This window comes from Camelina sativa, chromosome 8 (genome assembly GCF_030686135.1).
Source record: "Camelina sativa cultivar CO46 ecotype springtype chromosome 8, ASM3068613v1".
NCBI lineage: Eukaryota > Viridiplantae > Streptophyta > Magnoliopsida > Brassicales > Brassicaceae > Camelina > Camelina sativa.
This window is the reverse complement of record NC_141887.1, coordinates 109200-130906: the sequence shown is the minus strand read 5'-3', so window position 1 is coordinate 130906 and position 21707 is coordinate 109200. Positions and strand designations below refer to the sequence as shown.

The following is a 21707-nucleotide window of genomic DNA, read 5'->3' as shown; positions in this document are numbered from 1 at the left end:
TTTATAAATTTTTCTCGTAACATTTTTTAAACTTAGGATTAGTTTAAATTAAATTGATTAGTAGAAACACAAAAACACATCAAAACTTTCTATATTATCTTAAAATTCTTTTCCAAGTTCAAATATTTCATGGATAAATCATATTTTTACATAAAATAAACGCAAATTTGAATAAACAAAAAAAATTCACTTACATATTTTGTTTTACATAAACAAATTTTAAATCATAAATAATAATTTTACTTATAATATTTTATTTAAATTGATTTATCCGTACATAGTGCGGGTTAGTACCTAGTATATTATAAAACTAGCAGAATATAATACTAGTAATAAGCTCTTTCGTGCTGCGTGCGTGAAAACGAGTTAGAAGAACGAAAACGGATTGGTTCAAGATTCCTTTGTCTGTTTTTACTTTTTAATAATAAAATAGAGAGAAGAACATTGAGTAAAACGTGATATTATAATTTTTTTTAAAAATGAAGAGGCCTGTGATATTCATTCATTTCCCCTTTATATATATAGATCTTCTCCCTATAAAGAAGAAAAGATCAGACCACAGTTCAAAGAGTATTGAAGAAGGAAGAAACAAAAACAAAATGGAAGCAGAGCTCACACGGGATAACGGCTCTGCAGTTCTGGACTGGATTCGCCGTCAACTGCTGGAGGAGGACGATTTTGTTCTCACAGCTTCCAGATCTCCAGCCGAAGAAGATTCATCATCATCATCTTCTTCTTCTTCTGAGCCGCCACGGAGAGGCGCAAATTACAAAGGAGTGAGGAGAAGACCATGGGGGAAATACGCCGCCGAGATTAGAGATCCGAACAAGAACGGAGCCAGAATGTGGTTGGGGACCTACGAGACGTCCGAGGAGGCCGCGGTGGCATATGACCGGGCAGCTTTCAAGATGCGGGGCTCCAAGGCTAAGCTTAACTTTCCTCACCTTATCGGCATTGACCAGGCTGAGCCCGTGAGGGTCACTCACGCCGGTCACAAACGCCAGCGTTCGTTGGAGCCCATTTCCCAGGCAGCTAAACGGCGCAACATAATTAACCTAACAGCTACACTTGTTCCTTCCCTAGGATTAGATTTAGAGCGGTCTGTATTACAAAAACACCTTTCATAATTTATTTGTTTTCATTCTTTTTGGTCCATATGTTGGACCGTTTATTATAAATCTGATTCTGCTCCCTATATCTACATATAATAGCACACCTCTTTAATCCAACGGCTGAGATTAGTTCTATTATTCCATCTAACGGTTAAAACTTATTAATGATCTCAATAGTTGCAAGTCATTTTCCTTCAAATAATCGTGTCTCTTAGTCGTACCCTCATATTTCAAAAATCGCAACTTTTAAGTTTTGCATCTCTTCGTCGTACCCCTATCTTTAAAGAATCGCACCTATTAATTTTTTGCATCTTTTTGTTTTGCACATCTATCTTTTACATCCTTATATTTTACACCTCTTTGTTTATTATATATAAACTTTTATGAACTACAAAAACAAGTTTCGAATTTATTGTTTTTAGAGTATTTTTAAAAGTAAAAAATAAAATCAAAGAATTGTTTATTGAAGTGTTTTTAAATTAACTTGCATCAATCTCTATATCAAAGTATTTTTATGAACTTGTTAGTGTCCATTCTGAAAAATTGGTTTTGTTCCCTCATCCGTTTGGTTCTCATATATAGATTACAGATTAACGAAAAGTTTGGTTCTTCTTATTGGGATCAACGGTTCAGATGATAAAACAAATCAATCGGATGGTTGAGATTAGTCACTTACTCACTCCTCTTTCTTCTAAACAGTTGCGTCGTTTTAAATCTTCTCCCATCTCTAGGATGCCAACCTATGCGATTTTTGCCTTTTCGCATCCATTGGTTTATATATTTATAGAATTCTAAACTTTGGCTTATGATTTGATATGCTAATAATTTTCTTAACAAAAAATATACTTCCAGTCCCGATATTTCTTTTTAATTTATTTTGGAATAGCTGTGTCTGGTTTTCATAATTTGCTTACGTCTTCAACCATATGGTGCTATATATTGGTATCCTTTCTTAATTTGCTATTAGAAATTGTCTTTGTTGTTCTTTGTTGTTGATAATTATCAATCGAAATACATACGAGGCTGTTTCTCTCTTGGTTTATTTACTGTATCGAGAAAATATTAAATGCCACTTGTCGAAGGAAGGTCGAAGATTGGGATCAGAGTAGATGGCTAGATTGAGTTTCTTTTCCCCTTCACTTTGATCGCGATTTCTCTTTCCATAGATTACTGATTCACAAATCATAATCAATATTCCGATGTTGTAAGCGTTTCTACTTTCTAATGATATTCCCCTTTTATTTTGTTTTTTTGTTTTTGTGTGTTTGTGACGTTACACTTTGCTACCATCGTTTGAATGTACATTTTGCCGTCGCACAATTCTCTCATTATCTTTCCCTCATGGAATACAGTTTATCTTGCTATAGGTGGTTTTTTAGGTGACGTCCTTTCATTTGTTGAGAAGGTATATCCTTAACAGGCGCTAATGACATCGTTCTATTCACTTTGATGATTCTTCACTTTCATATAACGGTCTTTGTGGATGAACAAAATGACATTGAAACCTTGATATAATTAGAAGATTCTGTATACAACTCTCTCTCATTGTGTTACGTTTATATGACTGCACACGTAGATACCCATGCTAATTACTGTATTATATTGTTCCATTCGATTTATATCCACAAGAAGGGAATGTCACTTTACCTATTTTATTTTGACAAATCTAATACGTTCATCATATTTATTTTTGATGTATAATAATAGATTTCAAAGTTTACAGTCACTCACCAACTAATATAGTTTAGATCGGTCTATGCCGCTGATGTTCTGCTAATCCGTATGTCTATTTGAGCAACAATAAAAACCCAAAAAGAAAGTGTGGACCACATGTTGTCTCACATGTCTTACTACATTGGAAAAGGAAAATTCTGAGATTGAGTACTAACAGTCTAATATTCTCATATTTTAGTTGCTTCATGGCTAAGAGAAAAAACAAATCTCTCATCAACCAAAGATAAGATATAGATGTATTAATAATAGGAGTATCACAAAAAGAGAAAATTTAACCAACATACATATTGAGGATAAACATTAAAACTCCTTTACTTTGTTGCATATCCTTATTCTTGTATCCTTGCGTGTGGCATAAACTCCACTCCCTGCAGAGACGGCTTTTTCAGATTATTCCAAATAATTTCACAGTTCAGTTATCTAAGCTTTCTTTCAGGAAGATAACTCAGCAATGGAGTGATTTTCGATCCTTTAGGAATTAAGCTTTTTGTAGCATGAGTAAAATGAACCACTAATCATAGAACTTTGATTAATGCTGGATTTATACAGACGGCTATGTTTCCTTAATGTAACAAATGCATATAGTTTTGTAGCAACATATATAAAACCTCTGTTAATGTTATTCTATTTCTTTTTTAATACGTGTTCTGTTTTTTTTATGTATTTCGGTCATAGATGCTTCTTTATCAGATTATGAAAGTCATCTAATAGCAAGAAAATTGTCAGTCGAATGGTCTCAAATATTGGTTTGGGAGTTGGGTTAACACAAAATTATGTAGGGTATATATATAAATTAGTACACAAAAAGACTAAATTAGTAGAAAAATAAAATTTGAAATACTAATTTTATATATTAACTTCCTTACACAACGATGAATTAAATTAAACAAAGAATCAGCAACATTAACTTCCTAAAAGGAAAAACCCATCAATTTCTTGATATATAATTATATATATATATATATTTTTTTTTAATGATGTCCATTTGATATAAATGATCCAAGAAAGTTACCATTAATTTATAAGACAAGTTTTTTTTTTAAACGGCAAATCAATTATATTATATCATAATTATATCAATTACATGATTCATACAACCATTTAAAAAAAATAAAGGAAATTGAATACAACTTTGATAAAGAAGTAGAAGTGATCTTGCTTTCCAAAAAGAAGCCTTACAGGCAACATAATGAATATGTTAAGTCTCTTCTTCATATACTCATAAAAAGCTAACATCTTCATATACTCATAAAAAGCTAACATCTTATAGATGAGACTCCTAAATGTTTTTCGCATTACTTTAATTAAACAAAAATTTGATTTGTTGTTTGAGATGGTTCTGAACTATGCTTTTTGAAACGCCTTTACACTTCACCGGTTTGTGACCATTGATTCCTTTGCCATAAGACTTGAAGTTCCTGACAGAGGGACAACGAGATCATCACCGTTATCGGACTGTGGTCTTAAGAAGAGTAGAATATGGCAAGAGTCACTTCCTTTAAACAAAAAAGTTAGTATATTGACATCGCTAAATTTTTGTTTAGAAGAATTTTCTTTGGTTGAGAACCGGAGATGACATCGATGATAAAAACTACCGGAAATAAACCATTTACAAAGGAAAATATTACGATTCCATTGAATCGACACCGAACCGACGTGAATTTGAAGAAGACTAGAACTCCAACATTGACAATATGAGACAAAACTTACATCACACAAACCTGGAGCCACCCTTAACGTAAGTGAGGATAGAACTCAGACTGTAAGAAGGATTAACAATAGCAGAATCTGACTTTTCAAATTCATCATCATGAGAACAAACGCAAATATTAATGAGAAATTGCTGTAGATTTTGCCTAAACCTAGAGAACATAAGTAAAAGGGAAAGATGGAGGCCAACCGATGCTGGAGAAAAACCAGCGCCGGCCAGAAAGAGAAGAAACAGAAATTTGTGACCAGAGAGATGTTGTGGGAACAATCGCCACGAAGAAGAAAAAACCGCTATGATTGTACGTGGACTTGTAAGACAAGTTTATTAGAAATTTTAAAGAGTCAAGTTGATTTCTTTATTTTTTTGGGTGCCAAACATTTTGATATTATATAGAATCGTTTCAAATGAGGATAGAAATAACGATTGAGAAGAAAAAGTTAGACGTACATATGACATAGCAAAAAAAAAATTCGAAAAAGCGAAAGAAAGAACAAAAGAATAAACTATCGTCTGCAGATTTAGAGAAGTTGATTTAGAAAAATTCGAAAAAGCGAATGATGGAAGATTTAGAGAAGTTGATTTCTTGCCCGGACGCCTCGCCATAAAAGCGGATTATATCGATAATTTCCTTGCATTGCTGAGGATCAGCTTTACAAAAGAATAAACTATCGTCTTCAGAAAGTAAGTGGAAAACTCGTGAGCTTGCGTTTGAGATATGTAAACCCTGAATCTTCCCCTCTCTTTTGGCATTCCTAATCTGAGCGATTAGGGCCTCTGTACAAAGTATAAATAGATACGGGGAGATCGGGTCCCCTTGACGAATCCCACGTGTTGGCCTAATCCGTCCCTTGGGCTCCCCATTGATCAAAATGTGGTAGGAGACAGAAGTAATGCATTGCATTATCCAACCCACCCATTTTTGATCAAATCCCATTTTTTCCATCAAAGGTCTTAGGAAATTCCATTCCACCCTATCATAAGCTTTACTCATGCCCGTCTTAATTGCCATGAATTTCTTATGGTTGACCTGGTTAGAACAGAGGGCGTGGAAGTTTTCTTGAGTGATGAGGATATTATCTGTGATTAATCTTCCTGTTACAAAGGCAGATTGGATCTCATATATAAGTTCCAGCAAAAACCTCTTGAGACGTAAGCTCAAAATTTTTGAGATCACCTTATAACTCACATTACACAGGCTAATAGGACGGAATTTTGACATTTCACGAGGTCACTTTCTACGGTTATGACCGTAAGACTTGTATGTAATGTAAGTGTGTTGTTGTAAAAAAAGAACACAACAAGTTTCAGACATAGAAAAGTTTTCAGTTAATTTGTTATTGTCTTCTTTAAAGAGAGAAGAGAGAAAGGTCTCTTACCCTGTTTCTTCTTCTCTCAATATTCTTACATGGATTGCGGGGAAATCTTTCGCCAATGGGACACTCTTTTGAAGTTATTCATTTAACTTTTAAAAAATTCCCCTCCAAAAAGTCACTTTGTACTTTGATCGACATTCTCTTCATGGTACAAATACTACAATTAATTGTTCAAACTATCTAGTGCTCATGTTTACTGGTTATCCATTCCACAGTATAGTTCCTTGCAACCTGGTTTCGATTTTTTTTAAGACTTATATTGTTGTTTGGTTTTTGCTTTTTTTAATTCTATTTTCAGTTTTTGTGGCATGAGAGTATCTGGTTTCTTAGAGCATCATTAGCGGTGAGAAGGTGTCACCATTTCTCAAAGAAAAAAAATTAATATTTTAATATATAACTAATAAGTGATTGACATGTATTAAAAATACTGAGAATCGTTTCTTCCCCTAGTAACTTCACCAACGCTTCTTTACTTTCTCTCTCTTATTTATATTTTTTATTTATTTTTATTAAAAGAACCGGGAGAAAGCAACCAACAGTGTAATAATGGTCTTATGCTTATTAGGTCTTTGTTGATGAACCTGTTGATATTGTAATATGTTTTACTAAATAAAAGTTTAAGGTTAAAAAAATGAGTTATGATACAAGTATAGTGTGTGTGAGTATTAGATTTAGAAAAAATAAAAACAAAATAGTAAAAAAAAAAAAAAAAGAAAACGTAAGTAAACTGGGGGGGGGGGGCGAAGGAGGAAAGGGTAAATTCTAAACGTTTTTTTTTTCTCTTTTCCAAATTTTTGTTTTCGTCTTGGGGAACTATCTCTTTGCCATCATCATCATCTTTCCTCGGCCCTGACATCGATCTCCATTGATGTGATGCATCAGAAGAAATCGGAAGTTCAGATCGGAAAAGAAAGCAGCGGCGTCTCTTCCGATTACAATCCTTCTCCCCCTCTTCTTTTCTTCCCACAGATCGTGTCTCACCACCACCACCGTGATCCATCTATCCCGGCCGCCCCTTACAGGCGTCGCTTCGCTCCTCCTCCTCGTCCTCCCCCTTCATTTTCTCTGCCGCGCTCTCTCCGGCGCATCCCTCTGTTTCTCTTTCTCCTCCCTCTCTCATACTTCCTCCTCTCCCATCCCACTCGCTCCTTCCTTGTCGATTTCCTCTCTGCCTTTGGTTTCTCCGCCGCACTTCTTTTCTCCCTCAATCTCGCCCTCCCTCGGCTCCCTTCGATCCGCTTGTTCCTCGCACGCTCCTTCCCCTCCCCTTCTAGGAGGACGACGACTGCTTTGCCCGTCTTCTGGTCCATCGGCTCTCGCCCTAGATCTGACAAGAGGGGAAGCTCCTCCGGGTGCTGGGTCCAGCTCTATAGCAACGGTGACGTTTACGAGGGAGAGTTCCACAAGGGCAAGTGCTCCGGCTCCGGCGTCTATTACTATTCCATGAGCGGCAGGTATGAAGGTGACTGGCTTGATGGCAAGTACGATGGCTATGGTGTTGAGACCTGGGCCAGAGGCAGCCGTTACATGGGCCAGTATAGTCAGGGCCTTCGCCACGGTTATGGGGTTTACCGATTCTACACTGGAGACATGTTCTCCGGCGAGTGGTCCAGCGGACAGAGTCACGGTTGCGGAGTTCACACCTGCGAAGACGCAAGTCGCTATGTTGGGGAGTTCAAGTGGGGCGTCAAGCATGGTCTTGGTCATTACCACTTCAGGTAACTTGTTCATTTCGTCAACCAAAACCAAATCTGTCATGTAATTTGTATCTTATATTGTTTGGGTCTGCCAACTGTGATTATTAAAACCTAGCTGGCTGGCTGATTCCCTTTGAGTTGTACAATCTCCAGGTCTATGATTTCCTGACAATTAGTTAGAGGTATTTCTGATAGATTCTATCTTGTTTGTTTTTAACTAGGAACGGTGACGTATACGCAGGAGAATACTTTGCTGACAAGATGCATGGATTCGGGGTCTATGGGTTTGCAAATGGTCACCGGTATGAAGGAGCTTGGCATGAAGGTAGGCGGCAAGGGCTGGGGATGTATACATTCAGAAATGGAGAAACACAGTCGGGCCATTGGCAAAATGGGATCCTCGACATTCCAAGCACACAAAATACAACTTTCCCCATATCTCCTGTTGCAGTCAACCATTCCAAAGTGCTTAATGCAGTCCAGGTTTGTCTGTCCCTCCCAATTTATAATAAGAGAGAGCAAGTCTTTGTATACAAGTAGCATTAAGCCATAAACATTTGTAAATTCACAGGAGGCACGGAGAGCAGCCGAGAAGGCTTATGACGTAGACAAGGTTGATGAGAGAGTTAACAGAGCGGTTGCAGCTGCCAATACAGCTGCCAATGCTGCAAGAGTGGCGGCCTTCAAAGCTGCCCAAAAACAATCTAAAAACATGGACAATTTTCCGATTCCTGTTGTGTGAACCAATTCTACTAGTAGTACACAGGCGAAGGAAAGTTGACAAGCATATTACTCAAGAGACCGTGTTTGGGAAAGCAATGCAAAAAAACCCTGGTTAGCTGGTTCGTTCAAAAGAGATGAATATGATGTAAAGCTCACGGCTCAACTCATATATTGATTTCCTTTCCAAGGCGTGGCAGAGACATATGCTATATATAGCGTGAGATCGTGGATTGTGAATCATGATTCTGACAGACAACTGAGTTGTTTTATATGTGCCCTAAATCCAGTAATTAAACAACAAATTCGAATGAAGTATATTTGAAATGCCTTATAATCCGACAACATGACTTGAGGAAGTGGTGACGTTGAGTCATAGGCCTTGCGGGTTTTATCGTTCTTAGGTAGTACTAGCAGCTGAGGCCGTGACCGTGAGTTTATTTTACATTCTTTATTAGGAGAATATCATTTTAATTAGTTACAATTTTAATTTTATGTTATATCTTGGGCGTTCGAATATTTGGTTTGGTTCTGGATATATCCTTTCGGTTCTGGGTATCTCGGATATAGGAATTTAGGATCCATTCGGTTAATTTATTATTTTAAGTTTGGGTTCGGTTCGATTTCGGTTATTTTTTGATTCGGTTCCAGATACCCACAATAATATAATTTTCTTTAAAATTGTTAAATTTAAATAAAAATGTGATAATTTTTTGACAAATATATCTAACATCATGTGGATATTTAAAATATTTTAATATTTTGGTCTAAATTTATATAATATCGATTCCGGTTTTAGTTTCTTTAACCTTTAAACGTTATTCCCTTATTTATCCAAAATGCATTGACTAGCTAAAATGTATTGGTAGTGTAGTGGTTGTACTCACTTCTTTAAGGGCGAGAGTTCTGCGGTTCAAACGCCAAAAAAAAGTTTTAATATGTGTTTGGTTTTAATCGGTTATATTTGGGTAACCGAATGGATATCGGTTAGGTTACTAAAACACTACCCATTCAGTTATTGGCATCTAACTAAACCCGAACTGAAGCGAATTTCGGTTTGGTTTTGGTTCGGTTCATTCGGTTTGGTTAATCTGCCCAGAACTATCAAAGACTATTCGGTTAATGGACTTTAAGAGTTAAAGACTATGTCAAAGTTTTAGGTATGTAATGGTTAAAATAAGTACAAAAAAATTAATTCACTCATTGTTTTAACCTCTAATTTATTAATTAAATTATGACAATGACCAATTAGTGAGTATTATTATTATTTTTGTAACAGCTGTTTTGCATTAATAGTAGGAACAAAATATGGAAATAGAAAAGATTGTCATTCGTTGTTGGAGTTGGGTTTCGCCGATATAAGGCCGTGCGTAAAGCCCATTAGTTAGTGGCTTATGTGGGCTTCTGTGCCAAATGGTTGAGGGAATTTCAGGGAGATCGCGGGTGAATGGAGAAATATCGTCAGAGTAAATCCATGGATCCTTGTCGTAGTTTTATGATTTAAATACCTCGAGACAGTATCTGGAAATATATGTAATCAAGCACAAAAAATGATCAATATAACTCCATTTCGTCGTTCTTTCTTTGTTCTTTTCGATTTCTACTGAAAGTCTGCCCCTGATCTTTCCTAATCAACTAGCAAATTAGATTGTAGTTTTTAGCATCTACAATTTGGTGCCGCCTGTGGGGACTTAGGTCTTTCTATTCTCAAAAATCGATTACATCAAAGTGATCTAGACGAAATGGATCCATCTGCAACCAACCCAACCATATCGGAAACCACTCGCGACCATACTAGCGTGGTGTCACACGTCGATCTCGGAACGCCCGACGACCTCTCACCGCCATCAACAAACCAGAGATCCGTCCCTAGCAATCCGACCTCGCAGCAAGAGCAGGTCCAAACCCAGCTAGAGTTTGGAGTCTTAATTCCGATGAGATCCGGGATGGATACCCTACTCAAGGACACTTAAGACACCAGACCAAAGCTCCTCGGGAGGCACATGCTTCTCTCTCAGGGTCCTGTCTTGCTTCGAGAACCCGACAATCCGAACCCAGTGTTACTATAACGACCCACTCTGGGTAACCTAGCAGTACGTACGCGGTACGAGTCGCGGTCCGATAGCGGTACGTACGCGGTAAGATAGCGGTACGTACGCGGTATGGGTCACAGACCGAGAGCCAAACGTTCACGGCGGACGATGACACTGTTCATAGTGAACATCGTTCTAGTTGGACCAAGGTTATCCGAATGTGGAAATGGAGAGTTCAAAACGAATGAAGTGAATATATGTTTGAATTGAAGAAACGAATTCCAAGTTTACAGTGATTGATGATGCAGACATGTAAGTTTCTGGATAAAAATGGGATAGTAGAGTGTCTAGTGTAAGTGACAATTTAAATGACAGTGAAGTGGGAACTGTCTGATAAATGGTCACATCGGTGAACGATAGATTGGACCGATGGGACAAGGATGGACCGATATGACCATGGGCCAATGGATGGCCTGGAGACTCGGAAATTCTTGCGAAGGATTTAGACTGACTCATGGAAACTCGCGAGAAATGGAAACTCGCGGAAAAGGCAATCCAGGTAGGATAATGATAGTTACGAAAAAGAAGGGAACTGAGGGTGTGATAAGGCTTATCGTTTGGGAAATCCCAAGGTGTTTTAGTCGACCCTATAAATAGATTGATAACCCTAAGCTCTTGAGAGAGCACCACATAAAAATCCTTAAGCTGCCGCTAGAGAAAGAGAGAGAGAGAGATCCATTGAGTTTAGACCAAGTTTTCCTAATAGCCGTCGAAAATCTGAGAGTCATAGTCGAAGGAGAGATCGGTAAGTGATCCTCCAACCTTAGTCCGTCGATAGTTTTACGGTCTTAACATTGGATGGTAACGATGGCCGATATGTCCGTGTTTTGAAACAGGACCGAATCGGGGGATTGTACGTATATAACAAGAGGAAGCCGAGAGTTAGCACCTAGGGTCAAATCCGAAGGTGAGTGCGTGACTGTGGCCTAGTTCTTTGGTCGGTCTCTTGACCAATGGTTTATTTAGTCTTGATTGCTTGCTTGTCTTGGTTAATGTTTTTATTGCAATAAATAGACGGTTGGTCTAAACGATTTGGACAACTATCCTATGGGTTATTTGATATGCATGACTTGATTAAATTAGACCTATGTTGGATTGGGATTATTGAACTGAGCCTAGTGAGACGAGATGACCACTACTTTTATGGTCGCAGGAAACGAAAGGTCCGAGGATCTGGATTTAAGTTGCTGACCAGCTCGCGTGACGAAGGCAAGGAAGGAAGAGGATGGTGGCTTTGGGTAGTTTTACTTTCGTTATAGTCTTTTTAAACGATGTAATAGCTTATTTGCATGACATTCGTTGTACTAGAACCTCATATGGAATTTGGATGCATGTGTACGTTTAATTTGACCCGTTTTAACTTAACCGTTGACGCATATTGTTTAATGAACGAAATAAAAATCAATAGGCGTTAAGTTTAGTAACGGACAAGTACATGATGGTACATAATTTTAGGGTCGGGGTCTTACTGAGCACCTTGAGCTGTGATCATCATCAAAGTGGTTTGAGCCACGTCTTCTTGCTTCTTGTCCAGCTCTCTAAGTAGTCCATTGATGGCTTGGTAAAACCTCTTGGATCTTGACCTTGCTAGAGGACCCGCCGGAATGATCAATGCTTCCTCTGGTACAAGATGCTCCTCTGATGCTTCCTCCGGTACAAGCTGCTCCTCTGCTACAAGCTTCTCCTCAGGTTCGTGTTGTTTGGTTGAGCTTGCCATGATCTCATCATCCTCTCCCACCTGAAAAGGATTTGACCTTAAATCCGAATTATCAGCAAAATAAGGAAGAAGATCAGAAACGTTGAAACTCCCATTCACTTTGTACTTACCTTGGATTTTCGCCCTTTGTTCGCATACTTCTCGTAAAGCTTCGTCTGGGCCTCAAGATTTTCCTTAGCCTTTTTTTGAACCTGTTTTACCAAATCGGGTTTCTTCTTGCCATCAAGACTTGATCTCTCACTCAAAGGTTAAGGCATTAATACCAAAGGAGATGTGGGATTGAACCCATAAACAATTTCAAAAGGAGAAAACTTAGTCGCAAAATGCATCAAATGATTATAAGAAAATTCAACATGCGGCAAGCAATCTTCCCAAATTTTAAGATTCTTTTTTTATGAGCACACACAATAATACGTATCCCGGAGGTGTTACACTCAATCTCAAAAGTTTTCATAAAATTAGGAAGCATTAAAACAGGAGAATTAGTAAGTTTCTCTTACAAGGCTCGGAAGGCGTTTTCTTGTGAAACTTCCCATTTGAATCCAATGTACTTTTTGATGAATTCTGTAAGTAGAGCGACAATTGTGCTGAAATCCTTGTCAAACCGTCGATAGAATCCTGTTAAAGCAGGAGAACTCCTCAGCTCGCTCACATTCTTAGGACTTGGCCATTCTCGAATTGCCTTGACTTTTTCCTCATCAATTTTGATTCATACCTTCCTTGCTAACTCGATCACCCCATCCGATCCTGTACTCGAATGCTTGCATCGAGTGCTTAGGTCGTGTGGTTCTTTGTTTATATTATTTTCTTTTATTATTTTAGGATTGTTAGACAAAACCCCATTATTGCTTGGCTTGACTTGCATTGTTCTGATAAACAACCATTTGGATTGATAACCCTTTGTACTATAACTGCATAGGGAATTGATATCCTTGGTGAAAATCCGCTTATCAATTTGGCGTCGTTGCCATTTGGTTGAATTTTATTTTGCTACGTTTAGGATTTCAGCACTTGCTAGATCAAGTTCTCTTATCTATATTGGTTTGGAATCTGACTTGTTTGCTTTCGTGTTCGTTTGTTTTGCATTTCAGGTACAACCCAAGCACCCACCCGATCCGTCACTCGATCACATGGATCAAGTTGACCCTCGTGTACACCCTCGGTCACCTACTTGTGCATGCAAACACGATCCAAAGGTAGCCGAAACTTGAGTCCATTCATCGACAACATCGACAGACCATAGTTACTTAGTCCACAACAAGTTCAACAACCGCAACCACCAACAATTAAGGAGTCAATGAACGATCAAAACGGTCCACCAGCTCCTCAAGCAAGGACCTACATCGGAGCAGGGGATGCTCCATCTACTCACACTCGAAGGAATGAAATTGTGCCACCTGCTGTCTAGAACAACAATTTCGAGATCAAGAGTAGTCTCATCCAGATGATACAAAGCAACAAGTTTCATGGATTGCCAATGGAGGACCCATTGGATCATCTGGATGAATTTGATAGGCTCTGTAGCCTCACCCAGATAAATAGAGTTAGTGAGGATGGATTCAAACTCCGGCTTTTCCCATTCTCTTTGGGCGACAAAGCACATATCTGGGAGAAATCACTCCCCAAGAAGTCCATCAGCACCTGGGAAGCGTGCAAGAAGGCGTTTCCGGCCAAATTATTCTCCAACTCCAGAACCGCAAGGCTGCGAAATGACATTTCCATCTTTGTTCAGAAGAACAATGAGACGTTCAGTGAAGCTTGGGAACGTTTCAAGGGATAGACTACCAGATGTCCTCATCATGGCTTCAACAATGCTTCATTGCTAAGTACACTTTACAGAGGAGTGGTCCTCAAGATACGGATGTTGCTGGACACCGCAACCAATGGTAACTTCCTCAAAAAGGATGTTGATGAAGGTTGGGACCTAGTGGAGAACTTGACTCAATCTGATGGGCATTACAATGAGGAGTACGATTGTATTTTGCGATCTACAGGAGAGGAAGATACCAGGTACAAGAGGGACATGAAAGCCCTCAATGACAAGCTTGATAAACTAATCAGCCAGCAGCAGTATGTTCATGCAATATCAGAGGAAGAGCAGTTTTTACAACAAGATGGGGAGGGTTTTCAAATAGAGGATGTGCACTACATCTATAATCAAAGTGGTAACACCACAAGGCCCAGAACCCACATCCCCAGTAATCAGATACACCGCCCGATACCTCCATCTAATTCCTCATCGCTGGATTTGCTATCACTGATGCATACAGTCCTCTCAACACAGAAGAACGACATGATCATGATCTCGCCTGCCGTTTATCAGCCAACTTCCAGCAACTACATAACAAGTTTGATGCCTTGGGATCTCGAATTCAGGTGCTTACAGATAACTCGGCTTCCACCTCAAAAAGTCCTACGGAGTCTGCACACGCTATAGCCCTACGGAGTGGACGACAATTACCACCTAGAACAGCACCACTGGACATCATTAAGGACATCAATGGTTTAGATGGGGAGGATCTCCGTGAACCGGCCACTCCTGCTGAACCACCAAACCACTCTCCAGAACAACCCGACCCTGCACCCGACCACACTACTCGGATAGATGATCGGGTTGACACTTTGGTAATTCCGCCTCTTACAGACAAACCGGGAGGAGCGAAACAGAAAGAAAGAAGATTCATCCCTCAACCTTACAAGCCACCTTTGCCATTCTTTGGATGATTTCGCAAGGAGCTTCTGGAGAAGTACAAGGCGTTGTTCGAGAAACAGATGCAAGAAATCGAACTTCACATGCCTCTAATGGATGCTTTCACCCTGATACCTCCTTACCAGAAATTCCTGAAGGACGCAGTTATGGAGCGGATCAAACAAGTACAAGGGATGGTCATACTCAATCATGAGTGCGGTGCCATAATCCAGAGGACTGCTGCACCTAAGAAACTGAGCGACCCGGGGTCGTTTACTTTACCTTGCTCGATTGGACCTTTGAAGTTCGAAAGATGTCTTTGCGATTTGGGGGCATCAGTCAGCCTAATGCCACTCACTGTAGCCAAACGCCTTGGATTCGACAAATCCAAGCCCACCGACATTCAACTAGTTCTGGCAGATCAAACTACGAGGTTGCCAAGCGGAGTATTGGAAGACTTGCCGGTCAAGGTAGGGTCAGTAGACGTACCAACCGACTTCGTGGTTTTGGAAATGTATGTGGAGCCAAGGGATCCACTTATCTTAGGACGACCATTCTTAGCCACCGCATGGGCAATGATAGATGTGAAGAACGGGAAGATCAATCTGAAGCTCGGGGAAGACCTCACTATGCAGTTTGACATTCGGGAAACTATGAAAAAACCTACAATAGCTGGTCAAACCTTCTGGATAGAGGAGTTAGAAAAACTGCATGAGGAGGCGTTTGAGGAGATTGCAGTCGGGGATTGCTTACAAACAGCGCTGACAAACGATAGTAAGGAGGGCTTCGTACATCAAGAAACGGAGCTCTACAAGGAGTTGCTTGATACTTATCGAGAAGTCATCGAACCGGTGCTAAGTGAGGACATGAGGGAGGCTGAAAGAGAGGGAATGATGCTCGACAACAGAAGATTGGACAAGTCAGTAATCACCTCCTGCATCATGTCGTGCAGTTGCTCAACACCAGCCTACCCGATCACCAACCCGGATGCTAACATGATCGCCCAATCGAGTACGTTGATCGAGCACAACCTCGAGCCGCAACTCCAAACCACTGATGATTGTTCCAAGTCTAAGGCGCCTAAAGTGGAACTCAAACCTCTTCCATCTGGGCTAAGATACTCTTTCTTAGGACCTAATTCAACTTATCCAGTTATTGTGAATTCTAGCCTGCTTGAAAAAGAGTTGAAATTGCTTTGCACCCAATTACAAAACTATAGGAGATCAATAGGTTACACTCTAGATGACATCAAGGGTATATCCCCTGATCTCTGCACCCACCGGATAAACCTGGAGGATGAATCGTATTCTAGTGTAGAACCTTAGCGTCGGCTAAACCCGAACCTGAAAGAAGTGGCGAAAAAAGAAATTCTGAAGTTGCTCGATGCTGGAGTTATCTACCCCATTTCCGATAGCACTTGAGTGTCCCCAGTGCACTGCGTTCCGAAGAAAGGAGGAATCACCATCGTCAAAAACGAGAAAGACGAGCTAATTTCCACAAGGACGATAACAAGTCATCGCATGTGTATTGACTATAGGAAGCTTAATGCAGCTTCGAGGAAAAATAATTTTCCCCTGCCTTTCATCGACCAGATGCTGGAACGACTCGCTAACTACCCATACTACTACTTCCTTGATGGGTATAATGGATTTTTCCAAATACATAAACACCCTGCCGACCAAGAGAAAACAACATTCACTTGCCCTTATGGTACCTTTGCCTATAAGAGAATGCCTTTCGGTCTATGCAACGCTCCCGCGACTTTCCAAAGATGCATGATATCCATCTTCTCGGATTTAATAGAAGAAATGGTGGAGGTTTTCATGGATGATTTTTCAGTATATGGAGCTTCTTTCTCATCCTGTCTGTCAAACCTCTGCAAGGTGCTCAAAAGGTTTGAGGAAACCAACCTAGTGTTAAACTGGGAAAAGTGCCTCTTTATGGTCTAGAAGGGGATAGTTTTAGGACACAAGATCTCACAAAAGGGAATAGAGGTCGACAAGGCTAAGATTGAGGTGATGGTTCAGCTGCAACCTCCTAAATTGGTGCGAGACGTCAGAAGCTTTATAGGTCACGCCGGGTTCTACAGGCGATTCATTAATGACTTCTCAAAGATCGCCCGACCGTTGACGAGGCTCCTTTGCAGAGAAGCAGAGTTTGTTGTCGAAAAAGTCTGCTTAGACGCCTTCAACAAGATAAAGGAAACTTTGGTGAGCGGGCCAATAGTTCAAGCACCTGACTAGGACCATCCTTCCGAGATTATGTGTGACGCGTCAGATTATGCTGTGGGGGCAGTACTGGGTCAAAGAATAGAAAAAAGATCCATGTGATCTACTACGCCAGCAGAACCATGGACGATGCCCAGACGAGATATGCGACAACTGAAAAGGAGCTCCTTGCTGTGGTTTTTGCGTTTGAGAAATTCAGAAGTTACTTAGTCGGTTCGAAAGTGATTGTCTACACGGATCATGCCGCCCTAAGATACATTTACTCAAAAAAGGACACCAAGCCTAGACTCCTCAGATGGATCCTTCTTCTGCAAGAGTTTGACATAGAGATCCTGGATAAAAAAGGGATTGAAAACGCGGTAGCAGACCATCTGTCCAGAATGAGAATTGAAGATCCACTCCCAGTAGACGACTCAATGCCCAAAGAAAGACTGATGCACATCGCCTTCTTGGAAGAAATGAGCCACACGATCGGACACACGATATCCCACTCGATCCCCGTATCAACCAGGTTGATCGAGTTTATGGCAGTCGAGTCAGCTAAGCTACCATGGTACTCAGATTTTGTGAACTACATGGTGTGCGGGGAAATTCCTAAGGACTATGATTCCCATAGAAAGAAGAAGTTCTTCAGAGATGTGAACAATTATTACTGGGATGAACCTTATCTTTACAAGAAAGGGATAAATGGCCTGTTCAGACGTTGTATAGTAGAGGAAGAGGTCCGAGGAGTACTAGAACACTGTCATGGGTCCGCCTATGGAGGACACTTCACCACTTTCAAAACAGTCCAAAAGATACTTCAAGCTGGTCTTTGGTGGCCAACCATGTTCAAGGACGCACAACGTTTTATATCAAAATGTGATTCGTGCCAGAAAATGGGTAACATTGGTAGAAGAAACGAAATGCCTCAGCAACCAATCTTAGAAGTCAAAGTTTTTGACGTTTGGGGAATAGATTTCATGGAACCCTTTAACCCAACCTCGAATGGAAATATGTATATCCTAGTGGCAGTCGACTATGTCTCGAAATGGGTAGAAGCAATCGCCAGCTAGATGATGCATTATTGGCTTACAGGACCGCTTATAAAACGCCGATTGGGCAGACCCCTTTTCAGCTTCTTTATGGACAAAATTGTCACCTTCCGGTCGAGGTAGAGTATAAAGCAATGTGGGCGACCAAACTGCTAAATTTGGACATAAAAACTGCACAAGAAAAAAGAGCAATGGATCTCCACGAACCTAATGAGCTGCGGTTGGAAGCTTATGACAATTCGAGGATCTACAAAGAAAGAACCAAAGCCTTTCATGACAAGAAGATCAGGCACAAGGATTTGAAAGCTGGAGACAAAGCCCTTTTGTTCAACTCAAAGCTTCGGCTTTTCCCTGGGAAGCTAAAGTCAAGATGGTCAGGACCATTCAAAATTAAAGAAGTTCTGCCCTATGGGGCGGTAACCTTGCTCGGGAAGGATAGGACTAAGTTTACTGTGAATGGGCAGAGGGTGAAGAGATACATGGAAAATGAGAGCACAAAGGTGGGGTCATCTCTGCATCTCATCGATCCTGCGCTAGCCTGAGATGAATTGAAAGTCAAACTTAGAGACTATAAACAAGCTCACTTGGGAGAAAATCCCAACGGCAGGTTTGTAAATATGATTTACGTTTTTAAGTATTTTCTCTCTTTCAGTATTTTTGCCCTACCCGATGACCTATGCTATACCCCCCACGATCAACCCCTCGGATGCTGGTCCGAGCAAGTTGTCCGTGCATATCACCGAGCTCTCTGACGAGCAAATACCGGCACCTGCTGAAGCCGACGACGACGACCCTGGCTACACGTTGGCGAGTATGGAGGCTGCTACAACCACCTTTTTCACCAACCCATGAGGTACCAAATTCATCCAACTTTTGTAAATAAATTGCATTTAGTTTTATTTTATTTTGTGTGATTCTTGGATTCTTTTTCCAGCTTTTATTTACACAGAGACTGTAATTTAAGTTTGGAGGAAGGTCCTAGAATGTATATAACATTGTGTTTTATTTTCTTATTTTCCTATTTCAAAATTTTTCATGCTAGTTTTATTCATTTGAGTCTGCATCTATGCGCATTGAAAAACCCAAAATTTTTTTGAAAAATTTGAAAAAACAAAAAAGAAAAAAAGAGTCTTCCTGTAGTTGCATTTACATAATAGGATTGAGTCTATTTTGCTTCATATAGGATTGTTGCATATGCATCTTAGGGGACAATGATTAAAACTACCTTGTTTAAAATCAAACCTTAGGATTGAAGCTATAGCCCTTAATCACAGTTCATTGGTGCTAGATCAATCTTTGGAAAAAAATGAAAAATCTTTGTTTAGAACCTTGTGTCTTTTGAATGCCTCCTCCACTTGTTTGAACATTGGAACATATCTATATTATTGGACTTAATTTGAACTTAAATTGTCTTGCTTATGGAATTTGAATACTTGCTCATGGTAACTCTAAACTCGGGTTAGCACTCTATTTTTACCAATCTTTTCATTTAACCCGATTTGTTTTTCCTACCCTTGAACCCAAACCTTTCTTTCAAACCTTGTTGTGAATTGTTGAGTGAGGCCTTTTTCATTATGCTATAGGTTGTGAAACATTGAGAGTATTAAGAACGACAAAGTACTGCCTCTTGATTTAGCTAAGTTATAATTTGAACTAGCTGATAGATTCAGTTTTGAAAGATAGGTGGTTAACATGTTTATCTGGGTTGGGTTAAGGAATAAAAAGAGAAGAAGAAAAGAAGTCCCTATGGTTAGAATAGAGTAGCTTTAAGCCTCTAAGTAAAAAAAAAGAGAGAAAAAAGATATTGCTATAGTCTCCTAGAGAAAGAAAAAAAAATATATATACATATTAGGAATTTAGCAAAGAAAGAAAAGAAAAAAAAAAGAGAAGAGAGATAGATGTTTAAAGTTTAAACCTTAGGGATTACAAAAAAAAAGAGTTAAAATCAAGGTTGTGGGTCTCAATTTTAGATAGTTTTTACAACTGTCTAGCATTCCTACTTTTGAGAGAAAATCACCCAACGAATTTGTTTGAAACCACCTCACCAAAAAGCCTTACCCTTGAAACCGACTGAGCTTGATTCACCTTCCATTTGCAAGAATTCGCCAAACACTTAAATGAATGTGAAAGAGATGTCCTTTACTTTTAGTTGGAGGTTGAACTAGATCGATGCATGGTAATAAGCATAGAAAAATATTTGTAAGTATGTTGATTGATCTTAGCACCATTAAACTATCTTTGAGGACTATAGCTTGAATCCTTCGCTTAGCATATAAAGGTTATGAGTCCCCATTTTCAAACCGCACCCTCCTACTTCCTTGCTAGAAGACTAGCAAGATTTAAGTTTGGGGGTCTGATAACTCTCTAATTTACATGTTTTTAGCATCCTTTTTTGTCCATATTTTGCATTGTTTATACCCTTAACTTAGCATTCTTAGGTCATTAACTGTAGGAATTCACTTTTAGGCCATTTAGGGTGTTGCATTCTTGCATTTGCATACTTTGGATGAAAACAGGTGCTTAAGAGCCTAAAATGGGGAAAAACAAGGACAAATCCGAGCATGTACCCGAAGGAGCCATCGAGCTGGAAGAACAGTCCGAACCCCAACACGATCGAGGAGGATCAGAAAGCAGGAAGAACAACCGGAAGATCTACCCGAGGAATAACTCGACCTCATCTTCGTGCACCCCATCGAGTAGACCCTCGGGCAGGACTGGGAAGCTAGGTCAAAGGGGTTTCCATATATAAACCCCTCCTCTTCTTCCTTGCAAACGAGCACGCCGCAGACCCTCAAACCAGAGAGCGAGAGCTTCTGTGAGAAAACTGAGCGACTCAAAGCACTTTTCACTTTTTGTTAGGATTTATTTTATATCTTTTTGTCATTTCTTTAGATCTCTACTTTTTACTCTTTATTCTCTACTCTATCTTTTAATACAATGCAATTTTTGTTCATATATGCTTTTATGTTTCTTGCAATGATTTCCGAGTAGTGTAGTAAAGTTTATAGGGATGGGATAGATGATTTTGTGTTCTTGATCGGTTAAGATGTCTTAGTTTGATTGAATATGTTTTATAGATTCCCTTCTAGGTTTGTGTTCTTAATGCTGTCAACAAACCGAGAGGGTGAGATTAGATCTAAGGTGTTTTACCACCGAGAGGTGTAGATGAAATGCTTGAATCAACCAATGCTATAGGTTTACTCACTTAGCCTAAAAGATTAGATGAGTAAGGGGTTTATTGACAATAATGAATCGCTTCTTATTGCCTACTTGGTCATGTTTCTCCAACGAGAGTTGGGTAGGGGAGTGATCAAGGTTGATTGTTTCTATCACGAGAGTGTTTTAACAAGATATTAAAGATTCATTGTCTAGGGAATATTTGCTTGAGGCATGTAAGACATCCGTATTGGTCAGGAACACTTAGGATTCGATTACCCCATTCTTAGAAGCTTTCGTATTTTAATTGCGTGCATTTTATTTAATTACTCGATCTCTTACCCGAACAGGTACACGATCACCTGCTTCGAGTAACCTCTCGAGTTGTTCATACCTTCCTTGCTAACTCGATCACCCCATCCGATCATGTACTCGAATGCTTG

General features: G+C 39.6%; 2 protein-coding genes and 1 non-coding gene across 4 annotated transcripts; 2 read left to right on the top strand and 1 right to left on the bottom strand.

Annotated features, from left to right (window-relative positions):
• The first annotated feature begins 531 nt into the window (after positions 1-531).
• LOC104709058 (ethylene-responsive transcription factor 1-like) lies at positions 532-1229 on the top strand. The gene has a single exon (XM_010425726.3). The coding sequence runs from the start codon at positions 600-602 to the stop codon at positions 1125-1127; it is 528 nt and encodes a 175-aa protein (XP_010424028.2). The 5' UTR covers positions 532-599; the 3' UTR covers positions 1128-1229.
• A 5290-nt stretch (positions 1230-6519) lies between these two features.
• LOC104705253 (uncharacterized) lies at positions 6520-8679 on the top strand. 2 transcript variants are annotated; one of them, XM_010421219.2, is made up of 3 exons: positions 6520-7648; positions 7849-8110; positions 8199-8679. In XM_010421219.2, exons 1-3 carry the CDS (start codon positions 6804-6806, stop codon positions 8367-8369), a joined length of 1278 nt encoding a protein of 425 aa, XP_010419521.1. In that variant the 5' UTR covers positions 6520-6803; the 3' UTR covers positions 8370-8679. The 2 variants fall into 2 exon arrangements, with proteins under 2 accessions (XP_010419521.1, XP_087316698.1); XM_087460572.1 differs by having other exon boundaries at positions 6684-7648; positions 7869-8110.
• Positions 8680-13856: 5177 nt separating this feature from the next.
• On the bottom strand, positions 13857-13963 carry LOC147939538 (small nucleolar RNA R71). Its single transcript, XR_015564828.1, has one exon. It is a non-coding gene; the product is annotated as a small nucleolar RNA R71 (small nucleolar RNA).
• Between the last annotated feature and the right edge of the window lie 7744 nt (positions 13964-21707).